At 43.7% G+C, this 17,996-nt stretch overlaps 1 protein-coding gene across 2 annotated transcripts; it reads right to left on the bottom strand.

Moving 5' to 3' along the window:
- Window positions 1-2,211: 2,211 nt before the first annotated feature.
- On the bottom strand, window positions 2,212-17,063 carry LOC309384763 (tetraspanin-33-like). 2 transcript variants are annotated; one of them, XM_081938512.1, is made up of 8 exons: window positions 16,944-17,063; window positions 14,634-14,691; window positions 9,536-9,660; window positions 8,997-9,071; window positions 8,732-8,827; window positions 5,415-5,540; window positions 4,233-4,394; window positions 2,212-3,557 (listed from the first exon to the last, which is right to left on the bottom strand). In XM_081938512.1, the coding sequence occupies exons 1-8, from the start codon at window positions 16,950-16,952 to the stop codon at window positions 3,450-3,452; spliced, it is 759 nt and encodes a 252-aa protein (XP_081794638.1). In that variant the 5' UTR covers window positions 16,953-17,063; the 3' UTR covers window positions 2,212-3,449. The 2 variants fall into 2 exon arrangements, with proteins under 2 accessions (XP_081794638.1, XP_081794637.1); XM_081938511.1 differs by lacking the exon at window positions 16,944-17,063 and adding an exon at window positions 14,932-15,075.
- Between the last annotated feature and the right edge of the window lie 933 nt (window positions 17,064-17,996).

A 17,996-nucleotide genomic window follows, 5' to 3' on the forward strand; every position in this document is an offset into this window, starting at 1 on the left:
GCCCCAAGCTCCAGGAGGAATACGTTTATTCTTCATTGTTTTCTACCCACCCCTAGCTAAATAATCCCTGCGGTGCAAAGCGGGGTGATTGAGCAGACCTGAACGTGAATTACAGTTACCTGCCATTGAGGGCTTTAAACATACAACTGAGGGATACGCTGGGAGAAAGAGTAGGAATTCCTCCTCCCCACTTGCCTTTAATCTCTCCTCCACCTCCTCCTCCTCCTCCTCCATTCCATTATGCAAACCTCCAGTGCAGGCAACATATATTAAATTAATTATTAATATTTAACTTGCCTTAAATATATTCCAAAACTTCTACCCAGTGTTGTAGGGAACGATATGTTTTCAGTAGTGTATGCCATTCCCTGCTAAACTTTATTACTGATAGCTGTTCATTTCCAAGTAGAACTGAAGTAGAATATTAATTCTCGCCATTTTGCAATTGCAAAAAGATCAAAGATGTCACAGTCCTTCCTTCATGACGATCATTTGTCGTGTTTTAATAGAAGATAGGTAGTCCTGAACCTATGACCACAATTGAGCCTAAAATTTTATTTTGCACAGTAAGACAGTTAAGTGAGTTTTGCCCCACTCTGTGACTTTTCTTGTTGCAGTTGTTAAGTGAATCACTGCAGGTGTTAAGTTAGTAACACAGTTGTTAAGTGAATCTGGCCTCCTCCATTGACTTTGCTTGTCTATTGTCAGAAGGTTGCAAAATGTCAGATGGTTGCACAAAGTGATCATGTGACTCCAGGACACTGCAACCATCAAAAATGTGAACCCATTGCCAAGCATCTGGATTTTGATCATGTGATGCTGCAATGGTCATAAGTGAAAAACAGTCTTAAGTCACTTTTTTCAGTGGTGTAACTTTGAATAGTCACTAAATGAACAGATGTAAGTTGAGGACTACCTGTATGCTGTTGAAGTACTGAAAAGTATTTGTTATATTTTGTAAATGTAAAATGTTTCTGTTCCTCAGCATCTTGGGTGATGACGTTAGTGCCTCACCAGCCATAAACCTCACCGCACGTCACTGTTTTATTGTATTTCATGAAGAATTACAGCACAGCATTGGGCTCAATCTTGTATGGGTGGAAAGGATAAGGGTTATTTTCTTTCACTTTTCCCCATCTGCAGAAAACAAGGAATGGCCTTGACAAAGAAATGCTACCGCGTAAGAAAAGATCTGATAACCATTTGTCTGAAATGGTATAAGGCAGCGATGGCGAACCTTTTTTGGCTCGCGTGCCATAAGTGGGGGGAGCGCAGGGGGGTAGTGTGCGGGCGTGCCGCACCCATAATGCAATGCACGACACCCCCCCCCCAGACGCTACAGGAGCTCCCTCCCATTTTTTGCATGCTTTTTTTGCCCTCCCCAGGCTCCAGAGGCTTTATAGGAGTCTGGGGAGGGCAAAAACAGCCTCCCCCACCACCCCCGGAAGCCCTCCGGAGGCTTGAGGGACCTTCAGGACGCTTCTCTGAAGCCTCCGGAGCAGTCAAAACGAACCTCTGAGGAAACCAGAAGTGACTTCCGGTTTGCTCAGAGGGTCGTTTGGAGCGCTCCGAAGGTTTGAGGGACCTTCAGGACGCTTCCCTGAAGCCTCCGGAGCAGTCAAAATGACCCTCCGAGCAAACAGGAAGTCCGTTCCCGAATTTCGGGTTTGCCCGTAGGGCCGGTTTTTTGTGCTCCGGAGACTTCAGGGAAGCTCATGAAGCCTCCGGAGGACCTTCGGGGTGGGCTCTTTTCGCCCTCCCCAGACTCCTATAAAGGCTCTGGAGCCTGGGGAGGGCGAAAAATGGCTTTTAAAAAGGGTGAACTCAGCTGGCCAGGGTGCGCATACGCGCTGGCCAGCTGACAGGGAAGCTCCTCGTGTGCCCTGACAAATGGCTCCACGTGCCACCTGTGGCACGCATGCCATAGGTTCGCTATCACTGGTATAAGGTTTCCTCCCTGAGCAGGGGGTTGGATTAGAAGTCCTCCAAGGTCCCTTCCAACTCTACCCTTCTGATATTCTGTTAATGATCAGGTGAGTGGGGTTTGAGCCTAGACCAAGAAAATAACTTAAGAAAATGTCTCAGGGAAACCCCTCCCTAGTAAAGATAAAACGAGGGAGGAAGAAGCAAATTCAGACTTGCAAGATTTTATTATTACAGGTAATCCTCAATTTACGACTGTAATGGAATTTCTGTTACAACTCAGCACAATTGAAAGTCAAGGAACTCATGTGACTGGATTTGACTCTACGGCTTTTCTTGTAGTGGTCATTAAGTGAATGCCATAGTTGTTAAGTGAATCAATGCATTCCTAAAAGCATTTTTGCTGGAAACTGGCCCCAAAACCCAGTAAAATTAGTTTTAAATCACAGTCACATGACTGTGGAATGCTGCAGCTGGCCATAAAGGTAAGCTAGGTACCCAAAATGTGGTCACATGACTGTTCAACCCTCAGAACTGCGGATCCAGAGCATAAGTACATTTTGAGGTGTTCGTTGTAACTCTTAATGGTTGCTAAGCAATCGGACATAAGATGAGACTACCTGTGTACCCTTACAATAAAAATAGTTTTGACTCTATTGCATTGGTTTCTTAATTTGGTCTATCTTGAATGGCTGACCCCCTCAACCCCTTTTCACAGTATTTTCCTCATAATCTGCGTTTGCTGGATGTTGGAAGACCATGTTTGTCCATGTGCCCACCAGGAACACACACGGAATATGGTTCCCTTTGGAGTCTGTCACCCTAACTCAGGGTCAGCAAACTGCAGCTCTGGAGCCGCATGTGGCTCTTTCCTTCCTCTGCTGCAGCTCCCGTCACTGGTCGTCACCACAATTTTGAGAGGAGCTCCTGGGGAGGGGGGGGAAGAGAAGCACAGTACGCCAGAAGAAGACTCTATAGCAAGGGGAGAATTTTCTAGTTGTCTCCACAATTGATAGGGCTTTCAGTTATGACAGGCAGAGGAAAAAGTATGCCGTGCTAGGAGGAGACTCTATGGTGGGGGAACTGAACTTCCGGTCAGCTCCAGAATTGAACAGGGGGCTTCCGGTTAGGACCTTTGTGGCTCCCGGTGTTTTCTGTGGGAAACGGGTCCAAATGGCTCTTTGAGTGTTTAAGGTTGCCAACCCCTGCCCTAACTGAACCTCCATGACCAGGTTGCTTGTTTCTTCAATCCATATAAACCACGATATAAAAATGAGAAATATTCCAAACCAGACTGTGAATTTGGGATGAGAAAAAAGCCATCTTCCTGCAACGGATACATGAACATTGTATATTTATAGTAGACATTTCCAACCAGGTGGCCTTCGGGTATTTTGGGACTGTAAACGTGGGAATCCTGGCCATTTCAGTATCCGGTATTCAGTACCCGATTTCATGTATCTAAAGGCTATTCCATTCAGGAAATCAGTTTCACAGCCTACTTCCATCCCTTGCTGGCTTCTTTCTCACTTCTCAGGGTAACTCTGCCTCCTCCTTCTCTTGGTGCTTCTGCGCTTCTGGATGATGAAATCAATCTGATAAATGAGCATCACTGCCAGAAGAAAGACAACAACCTGGAAGGAAACAGAGGAAGTTCAGCAATATAACCCAAGAAAGGGATGTAAAGAGTTTAATATTGCACAGAAGTGGCACGGGGATCATGTGATTGATCATTTGAAGCTATATTTAAATTCTGAGCAGCTGATTGGTTCCCTTATCTGTTGGTCATTCAAATGGTCTGGTTTCTTACGTAGTCCTATGCTGGATCTAGTTCAATATGCTTGTTAATTGCTCCTTTGGTAGAATACCAGGCTTCAATAAATTCATGTGTGTGGCGGGGGTTAGCGTGGCCAATTATTTTTGTTCCTTCCCAATAGAACTAGTGGTGTTTATTATCAATCTGGTTCAAGATCAGGGGTTTTTGAATAACAGAGTTGGAAGGGACCTTGAAGGTCTTCTAGTCCAACCCCGTGCTCAGGCAGGAAACCCTGTACCATTTCAGACAAATGGCTCTCCAATCTCTTCTTAAAAGCCTTCAGTGTTGGAGCACCGAGAACATCTGGAGGCAAGTCGTTCCACTGATTAATTGTTCTCACAGTCAGGAAATTTCTCCTTCGTTCTAGGTTGGTTCTCTCCTTGATTAATTTCCATCCCTTGAGTTTGAGGGTTCTTCTGAGCTGATTAAATTCTCCAAATCCTCCCACTCTTATTCCAGGCTGATCTGATCTCCTCCATCCCTGCTGCCTTACCTCCAAGACCAGCAATCCAAATGCCAGCCCAGCCATCAGCAAGAGATTGCTCCGTCCCCAATGGACGATCTTCTCTAGGCAGCCCTCTGTGTATACCACGTTCTCTGCTTGCCAGCCTTTAAGACTCTGTGTCCCATAGCCACACATGGTGTTTAGCATAACCTAGAGTAGGTTGAGAACATGACGAGAAGTTAAGTGCGGGATCAAGCAAATGAGAGCACATAGTCTCTAAATGTGATTGACGATTGGCAAGATGGCAAAAAAAGCATATATGAGATATTGGCTGTTCTTTGTTTCCTCTTCAGCATCCAACACTGAAAAGTACGTAAATTACTGTACCTCCTTAAATGGGGAGTGAGGGAATCAGGAGTCTGGTAATGTTTTTATGAGTAACACATTATTAAAAAGCATAAACTTTCACGAGCTCCAGACCATCTTCTACTGTGGTGACCATCTTTATTTACGGCCCTTTATAGATCTAGAACTGTGATGGCGAACCTATGGCACCTGTGCTGTCTCTGCCAGCACACGAGCCATCGTCCCAGCTCACCTCCACTGCGCATGCGTCTACACCTCCCACCAGCCAGCTGATTTTCAGATCTTGGCTGTGGGAGAAGCACATGCATGCATGGAAGGGGGAGGGGTGGGGGTCGTGCGCGCATGTACGGGGGCTGGTGGGGTCACAGAGGGGTGCGGTGCGCCCTCGTTGCACCCTATCTTTCATCCCAGGAGGCTTCAGGGAGGCCTGCTAGGCCCAAAACAGGCTGCAGTGTTCCCCTCCCATGGCCTGTTTTTGGTCTCAGGAGGCTTCAGAGGCAGAGGAAGCACGGAGTGGTTGCGTTTGGGTGCGCAGGAGGGTGGGGCACATTGCATTATTGGTATGGGCACATGCGCACGTGCTGTTGTGCACACATGCATACTTTGGGCACGTGAGGATAAAAAGATTAGCCATCAGTGATCTAGAATAAGATTGCAGGTTCCGAATTTGCCCTAGTTTCCAATTAAATGCAGAAGTTCTGGTTCCAGAACCTTTGAATAAACTGCAGGTAGTTCTTCACTTATGACCACAACTGGGACCAAATTTCTGTGGCTAAGCCAGGCGGTTGTTAAGCGACTCATGCCCAATTGTACCACCTTTTTGTCTTGTTTGAATTTCACTTTCCAGTTTCCCTTTTCTCTTACCTCTTTATCTTGCAGACAGCAAGAGAAGGGCACTGCACAACGCTCCAGGCTGGGATTGGAGTCTCGACAGTCAAAATAAATATTCTGGGACCAGTCCTTGTAAGAGTGAACCCCACAGCACTTGAACTGGGAAGGAGAGGGAAACAAAACCAAATGCCAAGAGAACTAATTGAATGCATGAAATCACAGAGAAATGTTCCACAAGGACAGCCTGCTTTAGCAGCTTATGGGTGCTGAAATTAAATAGAGGAATAACAACAACAACAACAACAACAACAACAACAACAACAACAATAATAGCAGCAGCAATAATAATAATGCAGCAAGCGAAGAATGGTTAACAGCTGGCCGAACATACTTGATAATGAAAGATCCAGAAAAAGGCACAGAACCAATCAACTATCACCCAATTACTTGTCTGCCAACAACGTTCAAACTTTTTACAAGGATACTGGCAAATTCAGTATTCAATCATCTGATGGAAAACAGTTTGTATCCAGTCGAACAAAAAAAAAAATCAAAAAAAAAAAATCAAGAGGAACAAAAGATCAGCTGCTCATAGACAAAATAGTACTAAAAAATGCAAAACGAAGAAAAACAAATTTAAATATGGCCTGGATTGATTACAAGAAGGCACTTGACTCATTACCCCACAGCTGGATTAACACCTGTCTGGAAAATTTTGGAATCAGCAAAAATATCTGTACATTTTTTAAAGCAAATATGCAAAAATGGAAAACTGTTCTAACAACAAATGGGGAGAACATTGGGAGAACAAGTCAACATCAGACGAGGAATCTTCCAAGGGGATTCACTTTCACCACTACTGTTCAACATTGCATTGATTCCACTGACAATAATCCTATGAAACACAAAACTGGGATACCAAATTTCATGCCAACATGGCAAGATAAACCATCTATTATACATGGATGACTTAAAAATGTATGCGAAAAGCATCACTGAACTTAAATCAATACTCAACACAGTTCAACTGTTCAGCAGTGACATCAAAATGAACTTTGTGCTATTTTATCCATGCAGCGAGGAAAAATGGAAAAAACAGAAGGAATAGAACTTGGAAATGGAAATATAGTGAAAGCATTAGCAAAGGATGATGGTTATAAGTACCTAGGCATATTGGAAGCAGATAACATCTTGAATGGAAAAATCAAAGAGCCAACGCAAAAGGAATCGGGAGGGTCCGCAAAATATTAAAATCAAAGCTGGATGCTGGAAACATAATTAAAGCCATTAATACATGGGCAGTTCCAGTGATACGCTACTCAGCTGGAATCATCAACTGGACTCTGGCTGAATTGGAAAACGTGGACCGGAAAACACGCAAACTTTTGAATATGTACCACGCTTTACATCCATGAAGTGACATTGTCAGGTTGTACCTGCCAAGAAAAATAGGGGGCAGGGGGCCATTGCAAATCCATCAAACTGTAGAAGAAGAAAAACGAAGTTTGAATGATTATGTGAACCAAAGTACAGAAAAATTGTTGCAGGCTGTGAAAATGGAGAACAGCCTAAAAACAACAGAAACAAAGGCAGAATATAATGAAAAACAGCTGGGTGACAGATTAAATAGATGGAAAATTAAAGCTTTGCATGGACAGCACTTGAAAAACATTGAAGGAAAATGTGATGACAACTTGACATGGACATGGCTTAAGATGGGAACCATCAAGAAAGAAACAGAAGGTTTAATACTGGCTGCTCAAGAACAAGCACTACAAACTAATGCCATGAAAGCGAAGATACAAAAATCCACTGACAACCCAAATTGCCGACTTTGCAATAACAAAGTCGAAAATGTTTCACATTTAATATGTGAACGCAGCAAAATCGCACAAATTGATTACAAAACTAGACACGACCGAGTTGCTAAATTAATCCACTGGTCATTGTGTAAAAAATATGATTTACCTGTATCCAGAAAGTCATGGGAACATAAAGTGGAAAAAGTTATTGAAAATGAGCAGGTGAAGATCTTGTGGTGCCCTTTTCTGCATGTCCTTGAAGACCCTCTTAATTGCACTTTCAAGAAATTCTAATGCTGTTGTGCTCAAAATGAATCAGTAAAAGCATTGGGTGTGATCAGTAGCAGGGATTGTACCAGTGGTGGGATTCAACTAATTTAACAACTGGTTCTCTGCCCTAATGACCAGCTGGTGGGCATGGCCACGGGGTGTGACAGGCAGCACTCGGCCTCCTGCACCCCCCTGGGAGCAACAACAGGCTGCGGGGGGAGCACCACATATACCCCCATGCCCCATTTTGGGCCTAGTAGGTCTCCCTGCAGCCTCCTGGGAGCAAAAATGGGCCACGGGGGTTGGGTGGGGGACTCCTGGAAGGGGCTGGGCAGGGAGGGGCCAGTCAGCAATTTAACAACCGGTTCGCCTAAACCAGCTGAATCCCACCACTGATTGTAGCCCATTTAAAGTTTCAATGCTCTTTTTGTTAAGCCATACTGAACAGGCGGGAGCTGCAATTTAACTTTACATTTAAGGAAATCACAAATTTGGACCAGAACAAAAGAGTAACACAGAAAACACAGGGCAATGTCTAGCAACAATATCTGGATCTTTTTAAAAACAATTCCAAATTAGTAGAAATAGTCCTCGACTTACAACCATTTGTTTAGTTTGAAGTGACAACAGCACTGAAAAAAGCAACTTATGACCACCACAGCATTCCCATGATCATGGGAATCATTGATGATTACATGATCAAAATTTGGGTGCTGGCAACTGAGATCTATTTACAATGGTTGCATCATCCCAAGGCCACATAACTGCCATTTGTGACCTTCCCAGATGGCAAAGTCAATGAGAGAAGCCACTTCATTTAACGATCACGGGACTCACTTAACAATTGCCATGATTTGCTTAACAATGGTGGCAAAAAAAGGTTGTAAAATCGGGCAAGACTCACTTAGCAACTACCTTGTGTAGCAATGGAAATTCCGGTCGTAAGTCAAGGACTACCTATGGGCCAGTTTTGCAGATCAGTTAATTGTTCTTCCTCCATGAAATGTGAAAGAACATCAGTGCTTTTATACAGAGCCTTCTCAGAGTTGGGTTACTCCCGGTTCGGCCCAAATTGGGCGAACTGGTAGTAGCAATGGCAGGAGGCTCCACCTACCCACCTGGATGCTTCTGCGCATGGACAGGAACGCACCCGAACCGGTAGTAAAAAAAAATGGGCAACCCACCACTGAGCCTGCCTAAAGCTCTAGAAGGCAAAAGGCTCTGGAACCAGAACTTCTACATAATGTTGGAAACCAGGGCAAATTCAGAACCTGTTACCTTCTTCTGGATGTAGTCAATGAGGTTCTGCAAATCAAGATTGTCACGATAGCGGGAGATGGCCTGGCCCATCAAAAATGTGGCTTTTTCCATCACCTGAGGGACAAAAAATAAAGGGAGTTTTTCATCCCAGGAAGTGCTCAGACAAACTTTGGGCCCACTTGAAAACCCAGAAAGGCCTGGAGGATTGTCGCTGGAATCTTTCGCCCACTTTTGACTACGGCTGATGAAGTTGGTGTGTCAAGAGTTTTTCTTTTTTCTTTACCATGCCAGAGAAGACGAAGCCTAAAACTGCAGCCACAATTTGCAGAATGAAGACAACGAGCAAGATCCAGGCAAACTAGAAAGAAAACAGAATAAAAGAAAGAAAAAAGAAAAAAGAAAGTCAGCAGCTGCAGACTGCACATTTTACACACCGATGAAAAACACCCATCTGTGTCATCTCAATGTGGATTTGCATACAGAATATGCTTCATCATAGACAAACAAGCGCTCACCTGTTCCCTAGACTCTGAATAAAAACTAATGGAGAATTGAGCCATGTATCCCTCTTTCAATATGTGCCAATCCCTTGAGGAACTTATTGTAGGAAAAGTTCCTCCTAGATCATGTCCATCTAGTTTAGCATCCTTTGTCTGTTCATAACTGCACCAGCGAGATGCACCAAAAGGATGCTCTCAAGCACGAAATGAAAGCAGTATCTGCTATGAGAGGATCTACTACTGTCAAAGGGATGGAGATTTCCTCGTTACCCACCAAGGGTGGCTGATGGAAGGGAAAAGGGAGATCCTAGTTTGAACGTACCATTTTCAACATCAGCGTGAGGTCCCGTAAAGCTCCCAAGCACCCCACAAAGGTGATGCAGAAAATCAGGGTGCCCACTGCTAAAAGAATTATGGAGGGATCAGCCAACAAGGAGTCCACAACACCTGGAAAAAGATGGAGACACTACTTAAAAAGTTCCACACATGACCTCAACATCACTGAAGCAGAGGACCTGAAGTATTGGAGAGTGGGGCTGAGAGAAGAATTTGAGCATGACAATTTATTTATTAAATAAATAAATATTAATTCATTAATAAGCAGAAGTTCAAGCCTGAAAATATGAGTTTGTTGATGGTTTGGTTCTTAGGCTAATCTCCTTTTCCTTCTCATCCCCTTTTGAAACCTGGACTCCCATCTCGGTTTGCTGTGTGAACTCTTCATCCTCTCATGTATGAGCAGAGGTGGTGCAGTGGTTAGAGTGCAGTACTGCAGGCTACTTCAGCTGACTGCTAACTGCAGTTTGACAGTTCAAATCTCACTTGTTCAAGGTTGACTCAGACTTCCATCCCTCCAAGGTGGGTAAAATGAGGACCCAGTTTGTTGGGGGCAATAGGCTGACTCTGTAAACCGCTTACAGAGGGCCGTAAAAGCACTATGAAGTGGTATATAAGTCTAAGTGCTAGTGCTATATTGCTATTGAGACCCAGTTTAGGTGCCTGGTAAAACCACCAGGCCAGAGATCAGGGGACTGGAAGTTTTAGTCCCCCATCCCAATTAAAGAGATTACTTGATAATTGTTTTTCTCATCGACAAATGAAACTTGGTGCATGAAGAAGCAAAGCGAGAATATATCATCTATTACTTTTCCTAACATATGTGAGTTCTTAGAGACAATCCAGATAAGAATCGCCAAGCAGGAGCCCTAACTACCTTTTGTAAGGTTACAGTAAAGAATCTTTACTGTACATCTCCCTAACCCACCCTCTCTGGCCTTCAAAGTTCAAGAAACTAAGGAGGGTCTTTTCTGAGACATTTATCATGCCCCCATTCCTTCTGTGGGGCAGTGACGTGCGGTGAGGTTTATACCTGGTGAGGCAGCAATTTTTTTAGACTTGTGGACTTCAACTCCCAGAATTCCACAGTCAGGCATGCTCAGTTGCGACCTGCCGCCCTCTGCCCTGGGATTTGGCCACGGCACCGCCTGCCAGAGCTGCGCGGAATCCGGGGCGCGCTTGTCGGGCGAGGGCAGTGCAGATGGGGAGCGGACGGAGCGGAGGAAGCCTCTCCCCCCCCTCGAGTCTAGGGCAGCGAGTCATTCGATAGGAAACTTGCCTCTTGGAAGGAATGACTCGGCTTGGCTCCTGCTTTGTCTCTCCTGCCTCTTCGCTTCTCCGTTCGGTCGTTGGGCGGCAGATCGAAAGTGGGAGCCAAGCTGGGTCATTCCTCCCAAAAGGCAAGTTTCCCATCGAATGACTCGCTGCCCTGATGATGAGAGGTTAGGCTGTGCCTCACTTGCCTCACCTGACTGCACGTCACTGCTGTGGGGTAAGCTCCAGAGGTGGGTTGCTACGTGTTCGGCCCAGATTGGGCGAACCGGATGTAGCGGTAGCGGGAGGCTCCGCCCACCCACCTGGATGCCTCTGCACATGCGCAGAAGCACAGCGCACGCCCAAGTAAAAAAATTAGCAACCCACCTCTGGTAAGCTCCCTCTTATCTGATCATTGCTTAGACGGCTCTCCTTCTCCTGTCTTTGAAGGATATTCTCATAGACCATCCCATCAGGGATCGGCTGCTACGGGTTTGCCTCGGTTCAGGAGAACCTGTAGCTAATGTTATGGCCAGTTCGGAGAACCTCCAAATCCAACGCCTGGCTGGCCCCGCTCACCCCACCATGCCTCTCCCAGGAGTCTCCACACAGACTGTTTTGGATGCAAGGTAAGTGCAGAGCCCGCATGGAGGCTCAGGGAAGGGAAAATGGGCCTCCTGGAAATTCCAGAAGGGGGGCCTCCAGAGCCCGGGGGAGGCAGTTTTCACCCTCCCAGAGCCTCGAGGAAAGCCTACGGGGCCTAGGGAAGGCAAAAACGTGCCACTCCTGCCCGGCCTGCAGTGGTGGGTTTCAAAAGTTTTTAGAACCTGGAGGAGGAGTCAATGTCACGACGATACAGATGTGCGGTCTTGATGCTCTGAGACCGCAGCTGATACTTTTGCTATTGGATGGTCCAATCGGACCTAAATCGTCCCGCAGAGATGGTGAACAGAAAGAATACATCTTGCTGATCTCTGGGACATCACAAGGTCCCTGATCGATCCAAGAGAAATTCTTCAAGCCAGCGACAAAAAATCCAACCATTGGGCTGATGAAGTCGGGGCAGCTCCAAAATGGAAGGATACGGAAAGAGAAAGTGTTTCCAGCTGGTGAGGAATTTTTACCGTTTTAAAAGAGACTGCCTATAAAAAACTTAAAATTAATTTAAATTGGAGAACAGAAGAAATAAACAGTGGAACTAAGTTTGGAATGGTTCTGGACAGTGGGTTATCTTACTTTTTAAATGCTATCTTCCATGAATGGAATTTATGTAAGCCTTTTAAAATGAATGGATTAAGTTTTCTTCTTCTATTTTTTTTCTTTTATTATTCTTTGTAACCTATGGACTAAAAGTCTCCTCTTTCATTACTGTGGGTGTTTTTCTAACTCATTCAAGAATCGGACTTTTTTAAAACTTGAAATACAAAAAAGATACAAAAAGAAACAAAGAAAATTGCAACAATAACACTGCCTGTTCGGAGGCTGGAGGTTTGTGTATTGGAAACGAAACACTTTTACTTTTCTTACTGATTATCCTGCCTTGGCACTTCACTGCTTGTTTATAGAGAGTGATAAGAAGAAAAGCATACAGATGTCCCTTTGAAGTATATCTTTAATCAGAGAAAAGTGAAAATAAAACTTTATTGTGAATTTTTGCTTAATTTTGTTAAAACCTTCCAAGCTAGAGCAGCAGTGTTCGTTAGCTGGAGATAATGGCACAATTTCAACAGCAGAAAGAAACTAGTCTGCAAAAGATATTCTTAGAAATTCAGAAATTATCCAACACATTTGAAAGGATAGAGAAGAAGTTGGAAGACTTAGAGCATCTAACAGTTAAATATGATGAAGAAGTTGGAGATGTTTATCAAATGGGAAAAGTGCTGTTAAAATCCTAGAAATCAAAGAGGAAAATGAATATAAAGAAATTAAAATTGCTGATATTTATGGTGATTGGTTTGTCTCTGAAAATGGAAAGAGTGGAATACTGAAAGAGGAATTAAATGGAGGGGAAATCTACCCCAGATGGCAAGATACAGAAGAAGAAAAAACAAAAGAATGTATGGATTTAAAGAGAGAAATTTTATTAGCAACATCATTGATAACACTACTGACATTCAAAAATAAGCTGATTAAGGAAACAGAAGAAGGGCATCAAAATTACAAGAGAGATTTTATAAGCAAGGAGTTGCTAAGATGAGTCCATACAAATTTGATTAAGGAGATGATTAGAGGACCGACACCACAAATGGCAGAAGACATGAGACTGTTTTGCTACTGGAAAGATAAAGGTTGATAGATGGAAGAGTATAATTTAAAACTAGTTAAACTTAGTGAAATTTAGTGACAATAGATATGATCAAATAAATAATTGATAATGATAATAATGTATACAATGTGTAGTGTTATGATAAGTAATAATTGGATATGAATATTGAATGGTACCCATGAAAGGAAGATTAGAAATTCTTTTGGATTATATACAAAGGTTAATAAAAAAAAGAACTAAGATTCAGTTAAGTCTTATTATTAGGGAAAAATGTTATGATACAGGATATAGTCAAATAAAGGATGGATAATGATAACAACATATATATATGTATGGGTACAACATAAGGAAACTGGATGTAAATTGTAAAACAGTGATTTGGAAAGGAGGATTAGAAAATTTTGTTATTAAATATTATGGATGTTTAGCTAGAATACGACATAAGGATTCAGTGTTATTGGAGGATTTTAGAAATAGTAAATGAAATGCCAGTATGTGGTTATGTATTAAATCTTGGTATATTTTATGATGAAGGACGTTTAAACAATTATAGTCAAATGAAAATGGAGGCATGATGATGGTAACATGTATAAATATCTGAGTTAAAATACTTGAGTTAATATGAATTATGCTTGATGACTGTAGAAGAGATGTATGAAAGCCTTTTGTAACCAACTGATACACTTTCTACAGTATGTAAAAAAGGAAGATTTTATGTGTTGTGTTTGTTTTGAAAATTAAAAATAAAAAAAGTATTTTAAAAAAGTTTTTAGAACTTTTTCTGTGGGTGTGGCCTGCTTTGTGTGAGTAGCTTGCCGGCCATATGACCAGGTGGGAGTGGCTTGCTGGCCATGTGACTGGGTGGGAGTGGCTCGCCGGCCATGTCACTGGATGGGTGTGGCCAACTTGTAAAATGTGGTGAAACTCACTTAACAATGCTCTTGCTTAGCAACCAAAATGTTGGCTCAGAAACTCTGGCATTTGAAGCACGTAAGTCTTAAATCTGTCAAGTTACAAGACGCTTGCACCCCTAACCCTTTAGAAAAAAAACAACTCAGGGGTGTTCAAACTTGACAGCTTTAAGACTTGTGGACTTCAACTCCCAGAGTTCCTCCTCTCGCTCTTCATCTTGATGATGTTCGGACGGACGGGGGGGAGGGAGCTGGAACCGGTTCTAAAGGGCACTGTAGATTTATGGAACCTCTTCTATAGAAGAGGTTAGAACTGGCAGGAACCCACCCCTGCCACTGTGGTGCAGGAGGCTGACTAGGCCACACCCACCATGGGCACACCCACCCAGCAACCAGGCAGAGAACCCGTTGCTGAAATTCTTGAAGCCCACCCCTGCCTCTGTTCCTCATAAACTTATAAGGTCAGCCCCATTCGCCAGTCCCATTCGTGAGACAGAATAGAGTTGAACTGTTAGGACAGTGCAAGTTACAGCCGTTGTTGCCTCAAGGGCTGGAGAATGGCCTGTTAACATGGCCGTGAGGACAAGCTTCTTCATCTCCCTCCTAATGCAGACTGCATCACAGCAAATTCTGTAAAGGATCAGGCCACTTACCTGCTTCCTTGGAAAGCCTGGCATAAATTCCGACAGCCACCATGAGTCCACCGGCTACCTTTGAAGGAAAGAAAAACGAAAGGCCATCCAATTTCTTATGTGTCTGAACACTAACAGCTTTGCTAAAGAAGAAGAGTCTGGCTGACCCAGCATCCCCAGAATTTAAGATACAAGACAGCTTATTATAGGGCCTTTGTGACGCCATCTCTGGTAGGCAGCCTTCCTGGGAACAAGTGGCTTTCCCTGGCAAAGCCAATGCAAATCCCAGCACTGCCAAGTATTCGCCCTTTTGACTCACCCAGAAGAGGTAGCAGGAGGTAAAGAGAGTGTATTTCAGAATCTGGTTGGTGCGCATGGTTCGCCACTGCCTGCTTGCCTCTGCCTTGCGCTGCAGATTCACACACCCGCTTCTCAGCGTGCAAGGATTTGGGGAGGGGGCTTCAGGAGGGGAGCCATACAGGCTCTGACTAGTGACTTCAATGTCCCCCTCCGGGATAGGAATCCTGAAGCAGGGGGAAAGATCTAGGCAGGAGATATTGGGGTGTGGTGAGGATATGAGGAAGGCAGAAGGGACAGCTGGCTGGCTGGCTGCTCAGTCTACGTCAGAGACAAGTCTTGGCTTGATCCTGGCTTGGCTCTCTGGAAAGTTTTTCGGTCCCTGATTTGCACCCAAGTATTGAGAGAAAGAGGCAGCCACAACTGAAGAAGGATAAGTGGAGCTTAGTTGGGTCATTTGGCTTATTTGGCAGAGAGGGAATAAATGTGGATTGCCTAAGATCCTTTTTGGGCCGTGTTTATTTGTTGTCATGTAAAGCCAAGTCCACAGTTTTGTGCAGACACAACTTCCTGGAGAAATTAATCTGCGGTTTTTGATAGAACTTTACGACCGGAGGGGTGGAGTTACGTCCCTCTGTTGACAGGAGGTTTTCCTTTCTTGCTCTGGAATTTGTGGTACTTTTAATACGTTGTAGGACGTTAGCACTCACCCTTCTAGAAGAATGAAATATCCTGGGAAATATTGAAAAGGCAGAATATTATATTTACCTGGATAAGAAGTGGGGAAACATGCTTTTAGGCAGGAAACAGACTTACTCTTAATAGCCCCTACCTTTGTCAATGGGCCATTAAAATGCCCGAGCCAGTCTATTCTACATAACAAAGATATCCCCCCTCACCTCCAGGGTGATGGGATTAAGGCATGCTAGTATTAGCCCTTTACCCATCTCCCCAAAGGGTGCCTGGGAAGAAGCAATGCTCAACCAAACTTGGACTCAAAACACATCTTAGAGAATTGCCCTGCATGGCCCCATGGGAGTCTGACAACCAATCAGAATACGCTTTTTACACAGGAACAGGAAACAGAGAGGTGGGGCCGAACAGAGAGTATAAAAAACTCAGGAACTTTCAGCAAGCCCCCTTTTTTCTTTTTCTTCTTCACCCAACATCTTGAAGCATGTGAGATCACCTTTTTTCCCCAGGACCTCAAGCCACGTGGTCCTGTCCACCATTAAAATCATCTTTCCAAGCAGCCTCCATGTTTCCAGTGTCTTTTCCCCCACTTGGAACTGAACCCAGAAGGACATTTCCTCCAACAAACCCTTAGGCACCTAAACCAGGAGTTAAGCTATGAAAACATGCTGAGAGTATCCTTGATTCCCCCAGGTGACATTTCATCATGTAGCACCCAAAAAAGGATTTTGTTTTTTTAAGGCTGGCTGCCAGATTACTTATGCAACCATTTCCCTCCCCGTCCCCTGGCTTCCTTTCTGGCAAAGGAATTCAAAAAAATTGGTGTGTGTGTGTGGGGCTAATTATTGGATTATTGTTGTTTGGATTATGCAATCAAAGCTGTCTTCCTGTTTTGGATCACAATTTTGTTTGGATTATGCAATCAAAGCTACCTTCCTGTTTTGGATCACAACTATGTTTATTTTGATTATCATATTTACAGCTTCTAAGCTGTGATGATGGGGTGGGAAGAGAAGTTTTTTTTTAAAAAAAGATAGAGGACTGGACTGCAACAACAAACAACCGATGGTGGGAATAACTTCTTCAATTTTGTGACATGTGGAAATCTCAGAAATGATACTTTTTGTCCTGTCACAATTTACGGTCAATTTTATGGTCTCCATGACCCTTAGTTTCCTCTTTTTCTTTACAAAATATGCATTTGGAACAGGTTTGTCTGCTAATTAGTGGTACTATCAAAATATTAGCAAACTGTAATTTCCGTAACCTTTAACTGGGAAAAACAGTGCATCATAAGACAACAGGTTTTTGAACTAAGGTACCTCAAATGGGATAACTTACAGAATGCATCCAAAATCTGGGACCCACAATTCCGGAGGGAATGAAATTTGGAGAAGTTGTGGCTTTGGTTGTGCTGGACTACTGCTGTAGTCATGTGACAGTCATTTTGAATTGTGTGTGACAGCTCCCCAGTCATTTGCAATCCCACCCACTCACCCGCAACCATTTGCCTGCCTACTGATAAGGGAAGGGATGGAAGATAATGGTAGAATGACAGGGAGGGAAAGAAGGAAAGATTTCTGAATTCCCTCCCAACTTCCCACAAGGAAACTCAATGGTGAAGGCTGCAGGAAGTCAAAGGTTGCTACCACTGCTTTTTTACCCAACTGTGGTCATTCTTTTTCTCTGTTTAGCTAACAAAATACCTTTGAAATGATGACTCAACAGGGAATGGGTTGTCTAGTTATTATTTGGACCTATGAAAATTCCACTAGAGATAATCCAAATTCTGGAGCGTTTGCAGAAAGCAAGCACGAGAGGGCACTCTTGGGTTGCTTGGAAGGGCAGTCAGAGGTTTTTCACTAGTTGCTTTTGTCATTCATAAAGGTTATTGCAATGGGTGAGACCCAGCACAGTATTCAGCTTGAATACACAGTATTCTGTTTGAATACCGCAATCTGAATCCTCTTGGCAGATGTAGAGTTCACAGTTTAGTTTTCTTGCAAGGGAAGAATGCTGCTGCATGTTTAGCACCTGAAGGCAGGACAAGAAGCAATGGATGGAAACTAATCAAGGAGAGAAGCAACCCAGAACTAAGGAGACATTTCCTGACAGTTAGAACAATTAATCAGTGGAACGACTTGCCTCCAGAAGTTATGAGTGCTCCTCCAACACTGGAGGTTTTTAAGAAGAGATTGGACAACTATTTGTTTGAAATAGTATACGGATTTTAGGAGTATGTGAGAGAGGTAGGTGGGTGGGTAAATGGAAGGTAGGTGGGAAGGTAGGTAGGTAGGTAGATGTGGATGGATAAATAGGGGGAGAGAGGAGACAGACAGACAGACAGACAAACAGACAGAGACAGAGCTCTGAGGAAATCAAGGTAGCAGGGGT

Source organism: Natrix helvetica (assembly GCF_964273705.1).
Source record: "Natrix helvetica genome assembly, chromosome: 1".
Taxonomy (NCBI): Eukaryota; Metazoa; Chordata; class Lepidosauria; order Squamata; family Natricidae; genus Natrix; species Natrix helvetica.